The 21,116-nt window shown below is 52.6% G+C and overlaps 1 protein-coding gene across 1 annotated transcript; it reads left to right on the top strand.

Annotated features, from left to right (window-relative positions):
- The first annotated feature begins 4,508 nt into the window (after positions 1 to 4,508).
- On the top strand, positions 4,509 to 18,420 carry SCN2B (sodium voltage-gated channel beta subunit 2). The gene is made up of 4 exons (XM_012470409.2): positions 4,509 to 4,809; positions 12,459 to 12,625; positions 12,907 to 13,117; positions 14,116 to 18,420. The coding sequence occupies exons 1-4, from the start codon at positions 4,740 to 4,742 to the stop codon at positions 14,313 to 14,315; spliced, it is 648 nt and encodes a 215-aa protein (XP_012325832.1). The 5' UTR covers positions 4,509 to 4,739; the 3' UTR covers positions 14,316 to 18,420.
- Positions 18,421 to 21,116: the final 2,696 nt, after the last annotated feature.

Genomic DNA, 21,116 nt, shown 5'->3' with positions numbered 1-21,116 from the left:
GAAGGGTGTGGGACAGAGAAGAGAGGGGAGTGAAATGCATCCCAACTTCGTAGCTCGCGAGCAGACTACTGCATGCTCTGCAGATCACAGGAGGCCAGCATTTCATCCGAGGCTTGTTCCTGCTTCCTACTCTCCTCTCTCCCTGAACCTAAAGCTGGCTTCTCATGGCCCCTTGCTCATAGTGTGCAAACCTTTTGATATTGGCTGAAGGCAGCGCTTCTCAAGCTTTAACAAGAATCACCTGTAGATCTTGTTAAAAATGTAGATTCGGATTCCTTGGGACTGGGATGGGGCCTGTAGTTCCGCCTTTCTCACGAACTCCCAGGCAACACCCATGATGCTGGTCCGGGGACCACACTTTGAGAAGTGAGGCTCTAAGGAAAATAAAGAGGGAGGCTCTCTAGGGCCTCGGCGAGGCATTCCAAAGGTAAAAGGAAACTACCTTCCTTTGAATTATTTGTAACACCGCTTCTCCCAGCAGGGTAGGTAATTGAGTGCTGTCTAATAAAACCTTCAGTGATAAATAATCCTGGGCACCAATGCCAAAACCACAGGGCTTCACTCCTAAAAAAGTGCATCTTTGACAATAGTGTTTTCATTTGGCAAAACACCTCTTAGTCTGCTGCTTCCCAGACTGTCACTGGCTCCTAGGGATGGTTTACTCTTCTGGAGCAAACAGGTGTCTGGAGGCCCAAGTGGGTTGTGGGGAGGTGCCAGGGTAGCTCTCCTCCTGTCTCTCCTTGACTCTGCCTGCTACTGCCCCTCGCCCTTGATCTGGCTCCTCCTGACCCTTGGTCCTGGGGGGTTGAGTTGGACAAAGGCTGTTGTTCTAAGTCTGGACACCTAGTTTCTCTTTGCTGAATTCTGGATAGAGCAGAACTTCTGGATCCACTTCTTGCCTCAGATGCCTCCAAAATAGAGGCTTCTAGACCTAATGTGAGACCAAGTGAGACAAGCAAGCAGCTTCCTTCAGTTTCTGGGCCTCACAAGCACCCTCTGCTGCATTAAGAAAAAAGAGGAGGCCGGCTACGTCAAACCAAAAATCTCTGGCAACGGGGCAGGGCTGACATGTGTCTGCGGCAGCATGGATGGCTGTGCTGCAGACTGGGACTTGGCAGTGCACGCCTGAGCTGGAGCTGAGGCCCAGCTTGTGGCAGTCCACCCCTCAGGGCACAGCTGTGAGCTGCTGACAGTGGAGTAGACCTCAGGGCTTGAGGGTACTGGGGATGGGGCCAGGCACAGCCACTGAAGGACACTTTTCTTCCCAGGCTGCCCCACCTCTCCCTTCCTGCAATTCTGCCCTATGGGCCCTGTGCTCTGTGAATGGGCCAGCCAGAGCCAGAGCCAGACCCTACGAATGGGACAGAGGTACTTGGGGACAGAGTCTGTGTGTGATATGGGCAGGGACAACCACAAAGGGCTCTTGGACTACCCACCCTTCTGCCTTCTGGCAACTCTGCCTCAAAGCTCTGGCCCCCTTGCTCCGCCCCAGCCTAGACCAGCTTGAGAGGCTGTGGCAGGATTTTGTTTCCTCCACAATGTCTACTTTCCCCCCTTCCCTCTCCAGATTCATTAATTCATGCAGGTGTGCCCCTGTGCAGTCATTCACCGCCTGCTGACGGAGTGTCTGCTCTGAGTCAGGCACTGTGCTGGACTCCCTCTGTTCCTCCATGGCTTGCCGCTTAGCCCTTGCTTGTATGTTACCTGCAGAGGCTAACTGCTTCATCTGTCTTGCTGGTCTTCTCTTCCCAGTGCCTTTCTAGACAACCTGGGGGTAGCAGGTAGCTCACGTCTCCTGCCCTTGGTGCTAAGTAATGTGGAATGCTGGAGACACCCAGGGTTTCACGAAGACCTCGTTTCGAATCTGACTCTGGCCTTAAACTCCCAGAGGTAAACTTGGGTAGGTTGAACCCCATAAGCCTCTGTTTTCTCATTTGCCATTAAAAAAGAATAGGCCAGTTGCGGTGGCTCACGCCTGTAATCCCAGCACTTTGGGAGGCTGAGGTGAGCAGATAACCTGAGGTCAGGAGTTCAACATCAGCCTGGCCAACATCGTGAAACCCTGTCTCTACTAAAATACAAAAATTAGCCAGGCATGACAACAGGTGCCTGTAATCCCAGCTACTTGGGAGGCTGAGACAAGAAAATCACTTGAACCCGAAAGATGGTGTTTGCAGTGAGCCGAGATTGTACCATTACACTCCAGCCTAGGTGGCTGTGCAAGACTCCATCTAGAAAAAAAAAAAAGAATAAAGGCCAGGCACAGTGGCTCACATCTGTAATCCCAGCACTTTGGGAGGCCAAGGCAGGCGGATCACTTGAGGTCAGGAGTTTGAGACCAGCCTGGCCAACATGGCGAAACCCTGTCTCTACTAAAAACAAAAAATTAGCTTGGCGTGGTTGTGGGAGCCTATAATCACAGCTACTCAGGAGGCTGAAGCAGAAGAATCACTTGAACCTGGGAGGCGGAGGTTGCAGTGAGCCAAGATCATGTTACTGCGCTCCAGCCTGGGCCATAGAGTGAGACTCCGTCTCAAAAAAAAAAAGAAATCACCTATCCCAGAGTTAAGATTAAACTGAGATTTCACAGGCTGGGTTCGGTGGCTCATGCCTGTAATCCCAGCACTTTGGGAGGCTGAGGCAGGTGGAACACTTGAGGCCAGGAGTTCGAGACCAGCCTGGCCAACGTGGTAAAACCCTGTCTCTACTAAAAATACAAAAAAATTTGCCACGTGTGGTGGCACGTGCATGTAGTTCCAGCTACTCTGGAGGCTGAGACGCAAGAATTGGTTGAACCCAGGAGGCGGAGGTTGCAGTGAGCTGAGATTTTGCCACTACCTTCCAGCCTAGGTGACAGAGTGAGACCCTGTCTAAAAAAATAAAAATAATTGAGATATCACATGTAGAGTGGCACAGAGTTAATGCTCAAAATATTAGTTGCTCCTCGTTTGGTACACAAAGCGCCCGTCACAAATGCAGGTGATTGCTGCTTGCAAATCTCTGCTCTACTTAACTGTCTCCCCAGAAGTATGGTGATCATCTCTGCTTTGGGCCACCTTGGACTCCACCCCCTAAATCCTCCTGCTTCTGACATTAGCTTATTTTTTTCTTCCTTCTTCAAAAGAAAAAAGTTTTAAACATACACAAAAGAAGAGAGACTATATGACAAGCCCTTTACAGGAGTCTGGAGTGCATCACCAGCTAGTTTCAACTACCAACCACAGCATCCAGTCTCGGCTACCTATTCTCCCATCTCTTTTGTTCTTTGAATATCTTTTTTTTTTTTTTTTGAGATGGAGTCTTGCTCTGTGGCCCAGACTGGAGTGCAGTGGTGTGATCTCGGCTCACTACAACCTCTGCCTCTTGGGTTCAAGCAATTCTCCTGCCTCAGTCCCTGCAAGTAGCTGAGATTACAGGCACACGCCCCCACACCAGGCTAATTTTTGTATTTTTAGCAGACACGGGGATTCACCATGTTGGCCAGGCTGGTCCCGAACTCCAACCTCAGGTGATACGCGTGGCTCAGCCTCCTAAAGTGCTGGGATTACAGGTGTGAGCCACCGTGCCCGGCTTCTTTGAATATCTTAAAGCAAATCCAGTCATCATATTATTTCACCTATAAACACACCAATGTGTGTCTTTAACAGATAAAGATGTTAAAGAACAAAACCACATTTTATCACATGCAACGAAATTAAGAATGATTCATTAATATAATCTAATATGTAGTCCAAATTTAACTTTTCTCAATTGCCTCAAAAACTTTTCTTTCCTGTTGATTTGTTCGAATCAGGTTTCTCCAAAGGCTCGTGTTACATTCGATTGTAAGACCTCTTAGATATTCTTATATCAGCCTGCTTCAACATGTTCTGTTTTCAGTGGAAACTCTAGAATGAGGAAATCATTACTTCCTGAAAGTTTCTCCAACTCACCTTCCAGAACCTTTTCAATAACACAACACAAGCATCTCCTTTTTTTTAGGGTTTTTTTTTTTTTTTTTTTCTTTTGAGACAGGGCCGAGGCTGGAGTGCAGTGCTGTAGCTGGGACTACAGGCATGCCACATCACGCCTCTCTAGATTTTGTATTTTTAGTAGAGATGGGTTTTGCCAGGTTGCCCGGGCTGGTCTTGAACTCCTGGACTCAGGCGATCCATCTGACCTCCCAAAGTGCTGGGATTAAAAGTGTGAGCCACTGCACCAGCCTGGGGGCGTTTTTAAATGACAAAAAGTGTTCCCCTTTACAGAATCTTTAAAATAAATGGATTCCTCTAATAGCTTTCAAAATCCAACAATCATCCCAGTGAAGTCGAAATGCAGGGTTTGTATTATTTCTTATTTTAGAGGGTAAAAATTTATGGGATTTTGTTCTTTTCAAAGCAAATTTCTTGTTTTAGAGGGTAAAAATTTCTGGGATTTTGTTCTTTTCAAAGCGACTTTTTTTATGCCCTCCCACCTGCTTTTTGAAATCCACCAACCACAATATTTACCCCATCCCCCTTTTCTCTCCCCACCATCTCTCTCTTTCTCCTTTACACACTCCCTCTCTCTCTCTTTTTAGCAGCAACATACAAGCCGGCCATATTAGAGAGATGGAAATAAAGCTTCCTTAATGTTGTATATGTCTTTGAAGTACATCCGTGCATTTTTTTTTAGCATCCAACCATTCCTCCCTTGTAGTCCTCGCCCCCTCAAATCACCCTCTCCCGTAGCCCACCCGACTAACATCTCAGTCTCTGAAAATGCACAGAGATGCCTGGCTACCTCGCCCTGCCTTCAGTCTCACGGGGCTCAGTCTCTTTTTCTCTTTGGGTAAGTTAGACTCACATCTGCATGCTCCCGAGGGTTCAGAAGTGTAGCCGCAACGTGAAGAGGATGGGGGCAGGGGACAGGAAAGAAGACATTGCTAGCGCTTCCCTCTGTGTCCTTGGGAAGGGAGGTGCTGGGGACTGGAAGGGACGCTGCCGGGGACTGCAGAACCCTGGGACTACTTGGTCACAGAAATGTTCGGTCAGGGGATCTGAGTGTTGCTGGGGGCTGACCATTGTCAAGGAAGGTGAATCTGCTCTGGAAGTTCCCTAAGTGGACCTCCGTGGGGGTGGGGCAGAGAGTGGATTGATCTGCAGTCTCTCCAGGGATTTTTGTTGTTGTTGCCGCAAATGTGGGGTACTGGGACTTACTGCTCCCCAAAGGGGCTTCTTTTCGGAACCTTGATCCTGGTGGATTTCGGGTATTAGGAGAGTGTGTGGGGGAGCTCGCGGCAGAAAGTTGAGTCTGGGTCTGGCTTCCTGGCACTCAGTCTCACTGATGTGTTGGAACGTGTGTGGGAGTAGGTGGGAAGCGGGCTTGGGGAATGATAACTGGGTAGGGAGGAGGCCTGCTGAGGCATGCACTGATGAAGAAGGCACCTTTGGCTTGGGCCGGATGGAATGGAGGAGGGGCCTGGTGTAGAGATTCAGGAGAAATTGGAACCCATGGGCCGAGCGAGGTTGCGGCCCTTTAAATCCAGCCTCAGAACAGCCCAGCCCAGTCTTGCAGACTGTCCTGTCAAGTGGCCCCAAATATTAATTTCGTATTTGACCACTCAGAGACTTCCTGGTGGGGAGGTGGGCTAGAAAGTTGTTTGCAAGCCTGCTTTGTAGAGTTTCATTCTTGCTCCTAAACTTACTCATTGCTGGAGCAGCCGCTGAGAGTCAAGTCCAAGGACTGTTGATGGGAATATTCCCCATCGCGAAGCCTCTCTCTTTCTGTGGCGTGATGCGCTGGGTTTGGAGTAGGATTCTAACCACAGACAGTGCGGATGCCCTGCCAGCCTGCTTTGCTGAGTTGCTTGGCATATTAACATCAGAGCAGGACCTGGGTTTCAAGCCACCTTTGTCATTTACGTAATGACCACAGGCAAGTTACTCAACCCCTCTGAGCTTCAATTCTCTCCCAGGTAAACTAAAGAATGCCTACTGCCTGGCGTGTCTGTGATCCGGTACACGGCAAGAACTCAGCAATGGCTAACTTAAGAATGCTTCCATGGGCCCACGAGCTGTGTATGTTGTTTAGCCCTCACAGCCATTGACTGAGGTAGATTCTATTACACTCAGGTTACAGGGAGGAAACAGAGGCATAGAGAAGATACATTAAGTTGCCCAGTAAGGTTACCTGACTACTGAAAGGGGAGCTGAGATTTGAACTTCCTGTGTCTGACTTCAGCACATTCTCTTAAATGTTGGATTCCACTGCCCCCAATGTTCAAGAAATGGCATTGCTGTATTAACAATACCTAATCAGAGTCTCAGGACAGGCTGAAAGAGGGGGAGTTGGGCGAGTGGCCTGTTGTAAGGAGCCCCAGCTGGACAACAGGCCTCCTGCCTCGGGATGTAGAAAGTGCTTCCTGCAGGAGGGAAGCTGCCTGGTGAGAGCCTTAGCTAAGTTCAGTGACCAGGACCCGAAGCCCTGGGCTAGGGCACAGTCTAGGGGAAGATGGACCCTGGGATGAAGAGGTCTGAGTGTTGGGGCTGGGCGATGGTGGTGGGAAGAAGCTAAAGCTTCTGCAAACCTGAGTGGGAGAGGGTGCAGACATGGGGACCTTGAACTCGATTCAAGGCACTCGATTGGTGCCGTGATGAGGCATGCTCCCGGCACTCCAATGCTGAGGGCTGAGTTGACAATGGAACTTTGGCGGTGTTGCAGTAGCATCGATCCCCAGGACAGAGGATGCCACAAGTGATGAGGGAGGAGACTGTCGGGGCTGGGCTTGTGGGAATGACCGTGGAGGTGGCAAAGAGAAAGGGCAGGTGGGCAACTGGCTCTACCCCAGACAGAAGCATACGAGGCTAGTTTTAGCCAGAAACAATTCAAGTGATTGGACTTCCCTCAAGTTTTTCTTGAGGCTGTTGACTCCATAGTCCCTGGCCTGGTTACCATAGGTATGGATTACGTTAGAGGAGGCATAGAAAGTGGAGTCTGGGCTGAGAATGGTGACTCACGCCTGTATCCCAGCGCTTTGGGAGGACGAGGTGGGAGGACTGCTTGAGGCCAGGAGTTGGGGACCAGGCTGGGCAACATAGCAAGACCCTGTTTCTACAAAAAATAAAAAAAAAAAAGAAAGAAAAGAAAAAAAAAAAGGAAAATGAGTCAGGCATGGTGTCGTGTGCCTGTAGTCCTAACTGCTCCAGGAGGCTGAGGTAGGAGTATCAAGAGTTCGAGGCTGCAGCGAGCCGTGATCACACCACTGTATTCCAGCACAGGCAACAGAGCCAGACCTTGTCTCAAAAGAAAAAAAAAAAAAAAAAAAGGAAGAAAGTGAGGAAGTTTGGTCCTCATTCTCATCCACTGCACATATCTGCTGCTTGGGGCTGCAGGGACCAGACATGGAGAGAAAGCTGTGTTTTCTTCCTTCAGCAGACTTTACTGAGTCCTCACTCTGTGTCATATACTGTCCTGAGTGCCAGGGACACCAAGATGAATAAGAATCAGTTCCCCGGAGCCTCTTGAGGAAAACAAGTAATAACAAGAGAACATTGTATGTACGGTAACAGTAACAGCAATAATGAGAGTCAGTCGCAGCTAGCTTTTGTCCAGGCTGTGTGCTAGGCGCCGTGCTGAGCTTCGTACAGGTAGTAAGTCATTTCATCCCTACGACAGCCCTATGAAGTTGGGCTCTTATCGTCCCCTCTATTACGGATGAGGAAACAGAGGCTCTGGGAGTTTAACTATCCTGACATTCTGCCCTCAAGTCATGTGGAAGAGATAGGAACCGGCTTGGGGTGAGGACAAGGACACTGGGGAGAGTCACTGAGGCTATGCCCTGTGAGCTGGGACCTGAAGGATAAGTAAGAGGCAGGAGGGCGAATGAGCTTCCCAACCTGAAGCAAAATATGTGCAAAGGCATGGAGGAGGGAAGGAAGGTGGTGTTTTCACAAAAATCGGAACTGAGGGTCACTGGAGTGAAGGGGACCTGGGGAGATGGGGGCTGGCAGGAGATGAGGCTAGGGTATAGGTTGGCCCCAGATGGCAAAGGGCTTGGAAGCTGTGCCCAGGAGTCTGGACTCAATCCTGAAAGCAGTGGGTAGGCGTTGGAGGTGAAGAGTGATGAGGGCGGGTTGCTCCTGGTTGTCTGGGGATGGACTGGAGCGGCCAGGGCTGGGGAGACCCTGGAGCAGGATGGGTCTGGATACTAAGGCAGCGTAGGTGCGGATATATGGGCTGGATGCCACACTCATGTGGGAGGCAGGGGCTGCCCCGGGAGACACTTTTTAGTGTCTAAACTGCCCTGTTTAGACACTTTTTTTTTAACCAAGAAGAAAATAACTACCTAATAGGTTGCTGTAGAGTGGAAAGAGGAGTGAAGAAATTAACTTCCAGTCTCTGCAAGAGATAGCATTTGGCAGATGAGCAAATGTTCACAGTCTCTGCGAGGTGGGCTGGTTAGAACAGTGGATGACACCAAGCCTGAGGGGTCCAGATGTGCCTTGGAGACAGTGGGGGTGGGGAGCCGGCAATGCTGAGATTTTGGATCTAAGATCAGAAGCCACAGCCTGTTGATGATTATTTTCCTTCTGTGAGTTGAAAGTCAGGAGACACAGGTCCCAGACCTGGCCTCAAATGGGATGACCAGGAAGATTGTGGGTCCCCCCACCAACTTTATATGGCGGTTCCTTTAAATGGGTCCATTCCCTGCTGGCCGGCCTGCCTGGAGTTGGACCTGTCATGTAGTCAGCAAGAGATCTGGTCCCCTGATGCCTTGGAATGGGGATCACTTCCCCACTCAGCTTCAACGCGTCAGCCCTGTCTGGAGCCGGGCAGCCTGGCTTCGGATTCAAGCTTCGCCTTTTACTAGCCGTGAACTTGGGCTCTTCCCGTGACTTCTTTGTGCTCCGTCTTCCTCATCCGGAATGGAGGAGTGAGAACAGCGTTTCGTGAGCATTAAATAAGGTGATATACATAGAGTGCTTAAACAGTGCCTGGCTCGTTGTAAGCATTTTGTAAGGGTTTGTGATCATGATGAAGTCCTTTCTGCGGCCTTGGCCGTGCATTCGGGTGCTTTCCCGAAGTAGGAGAGTTAATCAAGGGACCAGAGTTTTGCACACAGCTCTGACCTTGTTGAGCCATGGTCCCCTCATATTTAATGAGGGCCCCGGACTGGCAGAAGTTCTGAGACCGAGCAGCCTAGAGCTGCTGGGATTCCGGCGAGGCCACAGGCTCACGTGGGGATCTTGGATTAGGGGCCAGGAACCATGACTCTGGCCTCAGCTTGTCCCTATTCTCTGCGTGTGGCTCTCATGGCCTCTCTTTCCTCACCGGTAAAACAATGGGGCTAGATCTACGGTTTCTGATCTGAGCTCCAAGCTCTGGCTTTCTCTGGTTTGGGGATCCCTTCGGCTCGCTCCGCAGGATGAAACTTGACGTTTGACCTCTGTGACCACTAGAGGGCACGCGTGTTCCGCCCGGTGCCTTCTGCAGTGCCGCGCTGCAGTGCCGCTCTGCAGGGTAGGGAGCCGGAGCCCGCATTGCACCTCTCCAGCTGCCCCAGTCCTGCCGGCCAAAAAGAAGCCCCCGCACTCCTCTCTATCCTGACCTCCCCCACGACAGGGTGCTAGTTCCTTCGAGATGGTGGGGTTCAAGTTCTAATCTGGAGTGGAGCCTTGGGCTTGGTGTGGGGCAGAGGCCCGCACAGGGTCAGCCGGGCTTCACAGAACGCTGACTGTTTGGCCTGGGGAGCCCCTGGGAAGGTGACCGACCTTCCGAGGGAAGGGTCAGAGGGGCAGGACAGTCCTGGGATGGGAGGTAAGCTCAGGACAAGCACTGTCACTGCCTTCCCTCAGAGCTCTGGGCCTCTGCAGATGGGGGTGCTGTTGGCATTTTCTGCACACCTCCTCCCTGGCTGGTGCGGTGCCAGATGCTTTCTGAATGGCGACGAAAGTTCAGGAGATGGAATTGGGCTTTATTCTTCCTGGCAGGGGCCCACTCAGCCTCCCCGGTCCCAACTCCCCTAATGAGCACTTAAGCTTACACCTGGAATCCTCCGCCCTGGGCTCCTCCTCTAGAAAATGCAGATGGTGACACTTGTCTCCCAGGTTGGAGGACAGGTGAGGTCCCCATGCCTACCCCCCAATCCAGGGCTGTTGCCAGTTCAGAGAATCTCTGGTTCTTAAGTCCTGCCACTTGCCCGGGTCGCTGGGCCCAGGGGCTGGGCTGGCAGAAGGATGCTCCAGGCAGACGCTGATTCCCTTGCATGCAGGCTGCAGGGCTGGGGCTTCTGGGGTGGTGCCCTGCAGCTTTGTGCCAAAAAAAAAAAAAAAAAAAAAAAAAAATGGCAATTTGAAAAATAGGAGCCCTGCAGGCCTGGTGCTGTTCGCCAATTCCTATGGACTAGCTGGAGGGGGGCAGTCTCCAAGGTGCCCTCAGGCCAGGCCAGAGGCTCTTCTAGAAGCCCTTCCTGTTTACAAGGCAGCACGGGGAGAATGGAGGATAACAGCAGCTACCATTTGCTTATTTTCTGCTTATTTTCATTATCAAGACAACCCTGGGAGATAGGTGTCACCATCTGCATTTTACAAAGGAGCAGCCCTCACTCTCCCAGCTTCTGATGCCAGAGCTGGGATTGAACCCAAGTCTGGTTGCATCCCCTTGTCTATGCTGTTCCCACATCAGCCACTATCAGGCTGGACAGCCTCCCAGCGGCCCGCACACTCCCCAACCCTGCAGCGACCTCCTATCACACTCCAAGTGTAAACTCATTCCGAATCCTGGCCCACAAGCCTCTGTGAGCTGGTCCATGTGTAAAGCTTGGGCTTCAAGTCTCACCATGCAGCCCCTCAGTCACTCTGCTCCCTCTGCCTCAGGCACACGAAACTCCTCCCAGCCACTGGGTCTTGACCCCTGGGAGTACTCCTGCCTGGGAGCTTGGCTCCCTCAAAACCTCAATGGGCTCATTCCCTCCCTCACTTCAGGGGGGCACAGAGCCGTCTTCCCAGCCCACCCGACATCAAACAATGCCCCTCTACCTTGCTATGGATCTCCATCTACAATTCCATGATGTTTTGCCTTGTTGATGTCTATCCTTCTCCCCAGAATACAAGCTTCATGATGCAGTGACCCTGCCTGTCTTGTTCACAGCAGTAACCCCCAGGGCCTAGACTAAGTGCCTGGCACACAGTCGGTGATTTATAAATATTTGGTGAATGAGTGACTGAATGGTGCTGAACACTGCTGTTTATCTTCCATAAAGAAAAGGAATCTTCTGAGATAAGGTTTTTGATGATACAGGCAGAGCATCTTGGACTCAGGTGAGTCCAGTGAGGTGCCTGGTGTGACATTTAAGGAGGTATCTCCATGACCAGAGAGTGGATACCCCTTAAGTGTCATGCCTCAGGCCCCTCGCTCGCCTCCCTGTAGGCTCCGTCCAGCTTAGACTATCACAGGGGGACAGGCCTTTCTCAGCCCCAGCACCAAGGGCTCCTGGCCTGTGTCTGGTTTTCCTAATGGGACTCCATAGAACCAGCAGCTCCCACCCTGCCTGCCTGTGGCAGCTCCTTGCTGTGGCGTCTCTCAGACATCTCTGAGAGGGACTCCTGTCCCTGCAGACCCATCAGTTGGTCCTTGGAATGGTGCCTCTTCTTCTGGGGCACCTCTTCCCCCACGCCTTGTCTGCCCTCTTTCCTGTCTGTCACAAGCCTGAGGAAGGTAGGGGGCTGGGACAACTTTGCTCTGTCCCTGGGATACGGAGATCGAGGCCTTCCAAATCTCCAGCTGTTCTCAGACTGCTGTCCTGAGAACAGAACTGCGGGAGTCCTGCAGTTTCAGCCGGAAGGGGAAGGGCTTTGGCTGAGCAAAGATGTTTAGAAGTGGTGAGAATAAGGGGGAAACCGAGGCAAGCATAGTGAACCCCCTTGTCCATGGTCTTCTGCTAGCATGTGACAGAACTGGAGCAAGTGGTGGGAGGTCACCCAACAGTGGTTCTAGAAAACGCTGGGGCCATTTGGCTGCCCCTGACTTGACAGATAGATGATGTGATGATTTGGTTCCTCTCCTCCCCTACCTGCTCTGCTACCTCATTTTGCCCCAAAGACCACATCTGCTGTCCCGAGTGACTGCCCACTCCAGGAGAACAAACTGGGGAGGCCGAGTGGGCCCAGGCCAGGAGGAACGAAGCCCAGTTCCATGCGGCTTGCACCTGTACTCCCAGCTACTTAGGAGGCTGAGGTGAGAGGATCACCTGAGCCCAGCAGGTCGAGGCTGCAGTGAATCATGATTGCACCACTGCACTCCAGCTTGGGCAACAGAGTGAGACCCTCTTGCAAATAACAATAACTCCCACCTCCTGACTAACTGGAGCTGTCAAGGACCCGGTTCCCTGCCTGTAGCTCCATGCTGCCTCATCCCCCAACACCCCCCAGGCACAGAGGGCTTGGCCCTCCCCAGCCCTTTCGGCCAGACTCCTCACCAGCTTGTGGCTTCATCTGCAGTGCCACCAGGACAGAGCATGGAGGTCACAGTACCTCCCATCCTCAACGTCCTCAATGGCTCTGACGCCCGCCTGCCCTGCACCTTCAACTCCTGCTACAAGGTAAACCACAAGCAGTTCTCCCTGAACTGGACTTACCAGCAGTGCAACAACTGCTCGGAGGAGATGGTGAGTCCTGGGCTGGAGGCGGGGCTGGGGGAGGAGGCAGAAGCCCTGCAGCACGAAGCCCCCGGTCCCCCCACTGGCCCCTGAACTGGACCAGGGTTCCAGAGGACCCCAGGTGGGCTGCGTGCTCTGGAGGCTTTGACACAGGTGTGCTGCACACCACAGGTGCCCCCTGGAGGTAACTGCTTCTCTTCCCCAGGAAAAGAGTGGATGGGGGCATCCCCACTGTCCTTGTAGTTCCTTGCTCATCCAGCCACCCATCCTGTCCCTTGCCCCGTCCCCAGTTCCTCCAGTTCCGCATGAAGATCATTAACCTGAAACTGGAGCGGTTTCAAGACCGCGTGGAGTTCTCGGGGAACCCCAGCAAGTATGATGTGTCAGTGATGCTGAGAAACGTGCAGCTGGAGGACAAGGGCATTTACAACTGCTACATCATGAACCCACCCGACCGCCACCGTGGCCACGGCAAGATCCACCTGGAGGTCATTATGGAAGGTGAGGTCTGGGGTGCCGGCTGCGGGGCCCTGACCTTTCCCACCCACCTGCTCTCCGCAGCATTAGCTCAGGGCACTTTGGGGAGGCCGTGCCCTCCTGAGGGTGGGAGCAACATTGTGCTGCATAGAAAGCATCTATTTTCTTCCCTCTAGTCCTCAAGGACCTGGGAACATGTCCCAGAGAGTCCAGGTAATGATATAGACTATGATCCTGCTCTTGAGGATGGGGCGGGATGTGGTGGTTCACCCCTGTAATCACAGCACTTTGGGAGGCTGAGGCAGGCAGGTTGCTTGAGCTCAGGAGTTCGAGACCAGCCTGGGCAACATGGCAAAACCCCATCTCTACAGAAAATGCAAAAATTAGCTGGGCATGGTGGCTTGCACCTGACTCCCAGCTACTTGGGAGACTGAGGTGAGAGGATCACCTGAGCCCAGCAGGTTGAGGCTGCAGTGAATCATGATTGCACCACTGCACTCCAGCTTGGGCAACAGAGCAAGACCCCATTTCAAATGACAACAGTAATAATGATAGCGATGATGGCAGCTTTCATTTATTGGGTACTTCTGTGTCTCAGCCATCGGGCTAAGGTCTGTTTACGCATTGTCTTTTCCTCATAAAAACCTTATGAGGGAGGTACTATTATTATCCCCATTTCACAGGTTAGAAAACTGAGGTTAGACAGGCTAAGTTACCTAAGGTCACACAATTCATAAGTTGTACAATTAGGACTCAAATTTGGGTCTGTTTGATCTTAAAGTTCATGCTTTTAAATACTTTATCACCCTACCTCCTCTGAGGGCTTTGGGTGTCCTGGGATTTGGGGGCGGGGGCGCTTCAGGGTCAGTCACCTGGATTGCTTTTTGGCTTTGCTAAAGTCCTGTCAGTGGAGGAGAGGAAAGTCAGGATGGCTCCACGCGTGCCACAGGGGAGTGGGGTGGCGGAGGGGGCCTCTTTCCCAGCCCTGTGCTCAGTGCTCAGTGGCTCTGCTTCCTTTCCAGAGCCCCCTGAGCGGGACTCCACCGTGGCTGTGATTGTGGGTGCCTCCGTCGGGGGCTTCCTGGCTGTGGTCATCTTGGTGCTGATGGTGGTCAAGTGTGTGAGGAGAAAAAAAGAGCAGAAGCTGAGCACAGATGACCTGAAGACTGAGGAGGAGGGCAAGACGGACGGCGAGGGCAATGCAGATGATGGCGCCAAGTAGTGGGTGGGCGACCCTGCAGCCTCCCGCGTCCCGTCTCCTTCCGATCCGTCCTGTACAGTGACCCTGCCTGCCCGCTCTTGGTGTGCGTCCCGTGACCTAGGATCCCAGGGCCTACCTGGGGCCTCCTGAACCCCCCACTTTGTATCTCCCGCCCTGCACCAAGAGTGACCCACTCTCTTCCATCTGAGAAACCTGCCATGCTCTGGGACGTGTGGGCCCTGGGGAGAGGAGAGAAGGGGCTCCCAACTGCCAGTCCCTGGGAGGAGGCAGGAGGCATGTGTGAAGGTCCCCAGAGAGAAGGGAGTGGGTGGGCAGGGGTGGAGGAGGGGGCCACTGTCCACCTGCCCAGTGCTTGGCCTGAAAGTGGCTTCAGAGAGGACCTGGTAGGGAGAGAGGGCTTTCCTGTGCTGACGGAGGTCCCTCGGGAGGGCCTTGGCCTGGCGCAGCTGTGCTCCTCCCCTGCTCCCAGCCCAGAGCAGCCATCAGGCTGGAGGTGACGATGAGTTCCTGAAACTTGGAGGGGCATGTTAAAGGGGTGACTGTGCATTCCAGGGCACTGAAGGAAAGCTGGGGCTGTGGGCAAAGCTGGACATGCGCCCTGGCCCAGGAGGCCGTGCTGGGCCCTCGTTTCCATTGTTAGTGGCCTCCTTGGGGCTCCCATTGGCTCCTAATCCCTTTGGACTCTGGATGAGGCCAGAACTGGAAGAGCAGCTCCAGGTAGGGGGCCATGTTCCACAGCGGGGTACCCACCAACAGAGGCCAGTTTCAAAGTCAGCCGAGGGGCTGAGGGGTGAGCTCCATGGTGAATGGAGGTTGCTCCAGGCTCTACCTTCTCCATGGTGTGACTGCCCTTACCTGGGAAGGGGCAGCCAAGGCTGGGAAATGAGGAGGCCGCGCACAGGGTGGGGAAGCTTTATTTGGGGCTTCAGTGAGAACTCTCCCAGTTCCCCTCGGTAGGGTTTCCACCTGGCTTTTGGCTACAGAGGGAAGGGAAAGCCTGAGGCCGGCATGAGGGAGGCCTTGGAGCCTGAGACCCCAACGCCAACCCTGTCCCATCTGCAGCCACGCTACTCGCTCCTCTCCCAACAACTCCCTTTGTGGGGACAAAAGTGGCAATTGTGGGTCAGGCACAGTGGCTCATGCCTGTAATCCCAGCACTTTGGGAGGCCAAGGTGGGTGGATCACCTGAGGTCAGGAGTTCAAGACCAGCCTGGCCAACATGGCAAAATCCATCTCTACTAAAAATACAAAAATTAGCTGGGCATGGTGCATGCCTGTAATCCCAGCCACTCGGGAGGCTAAAGGAGGAGAATCGCTTGAGCCCAGGAAGCAGAGGTTGCAATGAGCCAAGATCGCGCCACTGCACTCCAGCCTGGGTGACAGAGAGACTCCGCCTCAAAAAAAAAAGTGGCAATTGTGGGGAGCTGACCATCACTGCCATTACACTCACATTCAATGGAAATTGATTAGGCCTGAGAGAAGGAGCAAGAGACAGAAACACTGACTCTGAGAACATGACCTTGGAAGACCCTCAGATATCAACTAGCCAAGTCACTCACTTACAGATGGGGAAACTGAGGTTCCAACAGGCAGAAACAGGGTCCTGCCCTCTTCTCTAGCTCCTCAGTCTCCAGTTTGGATCAACAGAGCCATCATTTTCCCAGTGGGAGGGGCTTCTGGGACCTGGTCCTTGATGGGGCGAGGTGGAGGGATGGGCTCCTTTAGCCCTGCCCCTCTCCCAGGAGCCCAGCCCCTCTAACTGGGACTGAGGAGGATTAGAAGGAAGCAGAGAGGGAGGGAGCCAGATTGTGAAGGGCACAGCTGCTGGCAATGCCCCATTTCCTGCTCCAGCACTTCCCAGCCTTTCCAGGAGCTCAGCCCCATCCCTGCTCAGGGAGTCAGGTGCCCAGGGAGTCAGGTGCCCAGGATAGGGAATAAGTCTGAGGAAAGGGGGTGGAGGCAGGACCATGACAGTCTCAGGGACCAATCCCTGCCTCTGCCCCTCACATGGCCAATTTGGGGAGAGAGAAATATCATCTAGGAGATTCAGCTTAATTTGCTTCGATTCAGCAACCATTTATTGAGCATCTATTATGTGCCAGGCACTGTGCGGGGGCACCGGGGATATACACAAAGCCATAAGCATTGGGGACTGCCAGGTCAGCACTGTACGGACCAAGATTAACTTTTTGGTGCATCTAATTCCACCTCTGCAAGACGCTGCTTCCAAGGCTACAGTTGGGGAAGATGAAGAGATTCTAGAATCCGAGCTCTGGGAAGGGAGACACAGCAGGGAAGAGGGGAGATACAACAGGGTCAAGGGTACAGAGGCCAGGCAGAGTGGGTGCAGAGTGGGGCATGGGCAAGCAGCCTGGTAACACCTGTGTGAGGTGAGTGAGTCAAGCCCATCTGGAAATGCTAAACTCATCAGCTCAGTACCTAACTGCCAATCAACACACTGCCAACAGGGGTGGGCTAAGCTACCGGGATGCCTGCAGCAGATGGACGCTGCCCATCCTTGAGCCTGCCAGCTGGGGGCAGAGAGATGGGCGGTGGGCACATCATGCCAGCTGGGACCAAGAGTGGTTGTCTACATTTCTGCAGCTTGCAGATTTCGTTTTTTTGGTCACCCTTTAAGTGTCCTTCTCTCCCAGGATGAGCGAGGATCTGTGCTGATGTTGGGATCTTATCTTTTTCCAGGATCCATTAACTTTTAGGGGAATTATTTGCGGGCTTTCCTAGTGTATTCTGAGAAGTTCTAACTCTCCATCAAGAAGCCCAAGATTTCTGGAGTCTTTTTTTTCCTCTGCCCTGACTAACTGGGGCCCAGGGAAAGCAATGTCTCTTCAGGGGTCTCATGGCCCCGGCAGATGGGGCTGGGTCAGGAGCCATCTCTGCCCCAGGTGCTCTGCCCTCATATGCATTTTCTTCTGGAGCCTCTTAGAATCTCCTCCAGAGGATTCAGAGCTGCCTCCCCCAGGGCAGTGAGGTTGGGAGCAAAATGGGGCTTCTGTAGGTAGAGGTGGAAAACCAGTGAGATGTTTCCACAGCGGCCATTCCCACAGCTACCCTGCTTCCTAACTTACGCTGACAAGCTCCTCCTCTTCCTACCGTGGGACTCGATCCCGGCTTCTGGCTGCAGGTTCCCACCACCACGCTCTGCTGGTTTCAGTCTGCTGACTCTCTCAACTGCTCCAGCCTCTCCTGCTCTCTCAGCACCTCACCCCACCCCCCATCTGTCTCTTCCTCCTAATTAAGGGCCACTGCACAGAGAGACGGGCTGGCTAACCCATGGGATTTAGCTTATAAGAACAAAGCACAATTTTTCAGGACTGAAATGCCTTGAGGTGCCTTGGAACTGGCTTTGGAAATTGCTCTCTGCCTCCTAGCTATGGACTCATCACAGTTGTTAGTTCCAGTTTATAAAAAGGAAAAGCTGATGGGATCCATGTTTCTCTCTGCGAGTCTCCTTGGGGAGGTTGGGCTGGTAAATATTTACAAGGTCAGGTTAAGCAGATAGACAATTGAAAATACTGGGCAGGTCCAAAAGGATAGTCCCAGGCCATAGGAATGGCTTGGTGCAGTTCACGGGTGATGAAGCAAGAAATCTTCCTTCCTACTTATGTCTTAAGGACGGGCAGCCTGTGTCTCTTGCTGTGCCTCTTGCTGGCGTCTTCCTTTATTGAAGCTTGCTGATGCACTGTACATAGTCTCTATAGGTATAGCTATATTATATATACAAATATCAAACATCTCGCCACACCCACCCCAAAAGTTACACTGTGTGTGTGTGTATGTGTGTGTGTGTTTGTGTGTGTACGTGTAATCACTTCTCAGTGTTTTGAGTTGATTCACCAAAGGCAAATTTTGGAATGTTCTTGCACTTTGTGCACATGGAGGGGAAAACCCAACTCCTCATGCACTTTCTCGGTTGTGTGTGCTATAGAGAGGCTGGAAGGGGTGGTTAGAAGGGGAGAGACACTGAGATGGCCCTCTATGACCTGACTGCTGGGATGTATCTGCTTTTGGGAGCAGACTGACTTTCTTTTGCAATTCGTCTTATTGTTTGGGTCTACTGGCAACAATAAACTGTTTTCCCTGAAAATCCCTCGAGTGTGACTTTATTCAGGGGTGCAGGGCAGGGTAGGCTGAAGCTTCGCCAGGATCTTGACTGGAACCCTAGGTGCTCCTTTCCTGGTAATCCCATTGGCGCTGCCCGATCTCCAGCATCTGAGGGCCTCAGCGCCCCTGCCTTACAAGGGTAAGGTTGTCTATCCCACACTTGTCAATAGATGTTTCATCCTTTTGCCTTCCCCAACCCCCTGGGGACTGCCCACTTTGGGACAGCGTGGCTGAACACCTACTTCTTGGAGGGCTCTCAATTATTTTGGGGATGAAGACAACCCTGGAAGCTCCCAAGGCTGACTGTCCCATGGTTGTTGCTTGTTCTTTGCATGGGCAGACAGGCCATCCTTCCTGCTCTGTTCCTCAACAGTGTTGGATTAGACAGACGTTTCTTTTGCCTCCTCTGGACTTAGGAAGAATGGATGACAGCTGGTCAGAGTGTGCCCTCGTGCAATTCATGGAGAAGGGTGGCTGTGGGAAGGTTCAGGCGGCTCGTGTCCCATCTACATACTGCTGGATCCTATTGACATGTGCCAAAGCAGCCCTAAGAAGTTTAGGACCAAAGGCGACCCCCTGGCTGGGGGCTCCACTGTCCCAAACAGGCCTCTTTCTCTCTTGTTCTCCATTCTTCTGCCTCTTTCCATCTCTCCTTTCCTTCCTTGCATGGCTTCTCTCTCTCTCTCTCTCTCTCTCTCTCTCTCTCTCTCACCTAGGAGGCTTACCAGACAAGAAAAACCTCAACTTGTGGAATGGCAAGGAGATACTTAAGTAGTTGTTTCCTGCTTTTCTCTTGGTTTCTATGTCATTTCTGTCTGCTTCCTGGTGACCCAGAGACCCTCACCAGTGGTTAGTAGTTAGAAATATGCCAAGAGGACCTCAATATTGGTGGTTCTAATGCCTTAAAGGATGACAGCTGCCACTTGGGAGAGAAGTCAGACAGGAGGTGGCAGCGTTAAACAAAGGTGGCTGGTGTTTAACACAGCAAAGTTCCCTTGGTTTAAAAGGATGTCTATTCTTGGAGCCTCTGAGTCCTTCCAAGGATGGAATCAGGGAGGGTGCTGCTGTCCTTAACAGATAGGAAAATCTGGGCAAGGGACATGGACTGAGAAGCAGAAGGCACCAGGTTTTCTGGTTGGTTCCTTCCAGGATGAACACAGGCCCCTGATATTCAGCCAGGCCAGCAGCATCTTCCTCACTGGGCTTTTCCCCCAAAACTCTTGGAAGTCACAAACTGGGCCTGGCTTCTGAGAAGGCTGAAACTGGCTCAGGCATTTCCCCTAAATTTGGGTTATTTGGCCCGGCCTGCCTGGGGCGGGGTGGAGTAATTTCGATTGCAGAATGAGCTGCCTTGGTGGGGGAAGGACTGACTCCCACCCTGGTGCTCAACATTCTTGGTCTCCTGCGCCCCTCAGTTAGGGTGGAGGCACCTGTACAAGAGCCTCCCAGTTCCCACCAGATGCCCCATGCGTGGGATGTCCCAGTGGGATAGCCATTGGCTCCCCGTGGACGGTTGCTAGGGAACAGGAATCTGGACCAAAAGGAATGAGGGTGACAGAGTAGACCTTTACAACAGCAGAGGTGGGAGGGCCCCCAGGAATACCTGTCAAGCCTCCTCGTTGTTCTAAAGGGGAAACTGAGAACCGGAACAGTGAAGTGACATGCTTAAGGCGACATGATAAGTCAAGCAGAGACAGGGTCTGGCATCAGACTCCGAGTCCGCTGTTCTGCCTACGGTCCACTGGTGCTGGGCCTAGGGCTCGACACAGCAGCACGCACCAGCCCAGGGCAGCCCAGGCCCCTCCCCTGCCCTCCCCAGCTTGGCCTGAGTTGTTGCAGAAGAGGCACTCACGCTTCCTTAGGGGCCCAGTTTTCAAAGCTGAGGTTCAGCGAGGAAAAGTGATTTGCCCAAAATCACACAGTTGGCTAATGGCAGAGCCTGGGATAGAACCCAAGCCTCTCTTCCTCCATTAAAGGCCTTCCCTAGGCTGACCTGATGTCCCTGGGCAAGTAGGCTCATGTCCTATTAGAGGACAACTCCAGTTCCGAGTCCCATTCCCACACCCCATCAGCGACGTGCCTCATGTCAGTTTCCATATGGGCCCCTCTTAGGCTACTTATCTCCCTCCCATCTTGCAAGCATGGAAGGTAGCGTCAAAACATCTTCAGGTGACAGGAGCCTGGGGTAGTGTCTGGTGGGGTACAGGCTGGGCAACTGGACACAGGACAGGAGGGCAGGCCCCTACTAGGTCTCCTGGCCTTCTTCATTGGCTCTTAGGGGCTCAGAAGGTCCACAAGGGAAGGGCTCTACAGGAACTCTTTTCAGAAAGCCTGGTGGCACTGCCCTCAACTCTTCCTACAGCATTGCACCCTGAAACCCACTATGTTCTAGTAATTCCTGGCTGCCTGCTACCTTGCTGATGTCCAGAGTGCCAGCTAGGGGACAGGCTCCAGCAGTCCAGTGGATGAGGGCCTGGGGAAGGAAGCCCTGCTGAGAACCACATCCTGGCATCCTGACATGGCACACGGACTTGGTAGGGGGAGGTCAGCGGAGCCTAGCCTAGGGAAAAAGGGAGCAAGGCCCCGGGGAAGAGGTGATAGGAATAGATGTGTTGAGGTGGGGGAGTGGGTGGCCTGGTATGGCAACTTTTTCTTTTCTCTGGCAATAATGACCTTGAG

The sequence above is a fragment of the Aotus nancymaae genome, unplaced genomic scaffold (genome assembly GCF_030222135.1).
Source record: "Aotus nancymaae isolate 86718 unplaced genomic scaffold, 86718_ANA_hifiasm-v0.15.2.pri h1tg000012l, whole genome shotgun sequence".
NCBI lineage: Eukaryota > Metazoa > Chordata > Mammalia > Primates > Aotidae > Aotus > Aotus nancymaae.
The sequence above is the reverse complement of the archived record's forward strand: the minus strand, read 5'-3'. Positions and strand labels throughout refer to the sequence as shown.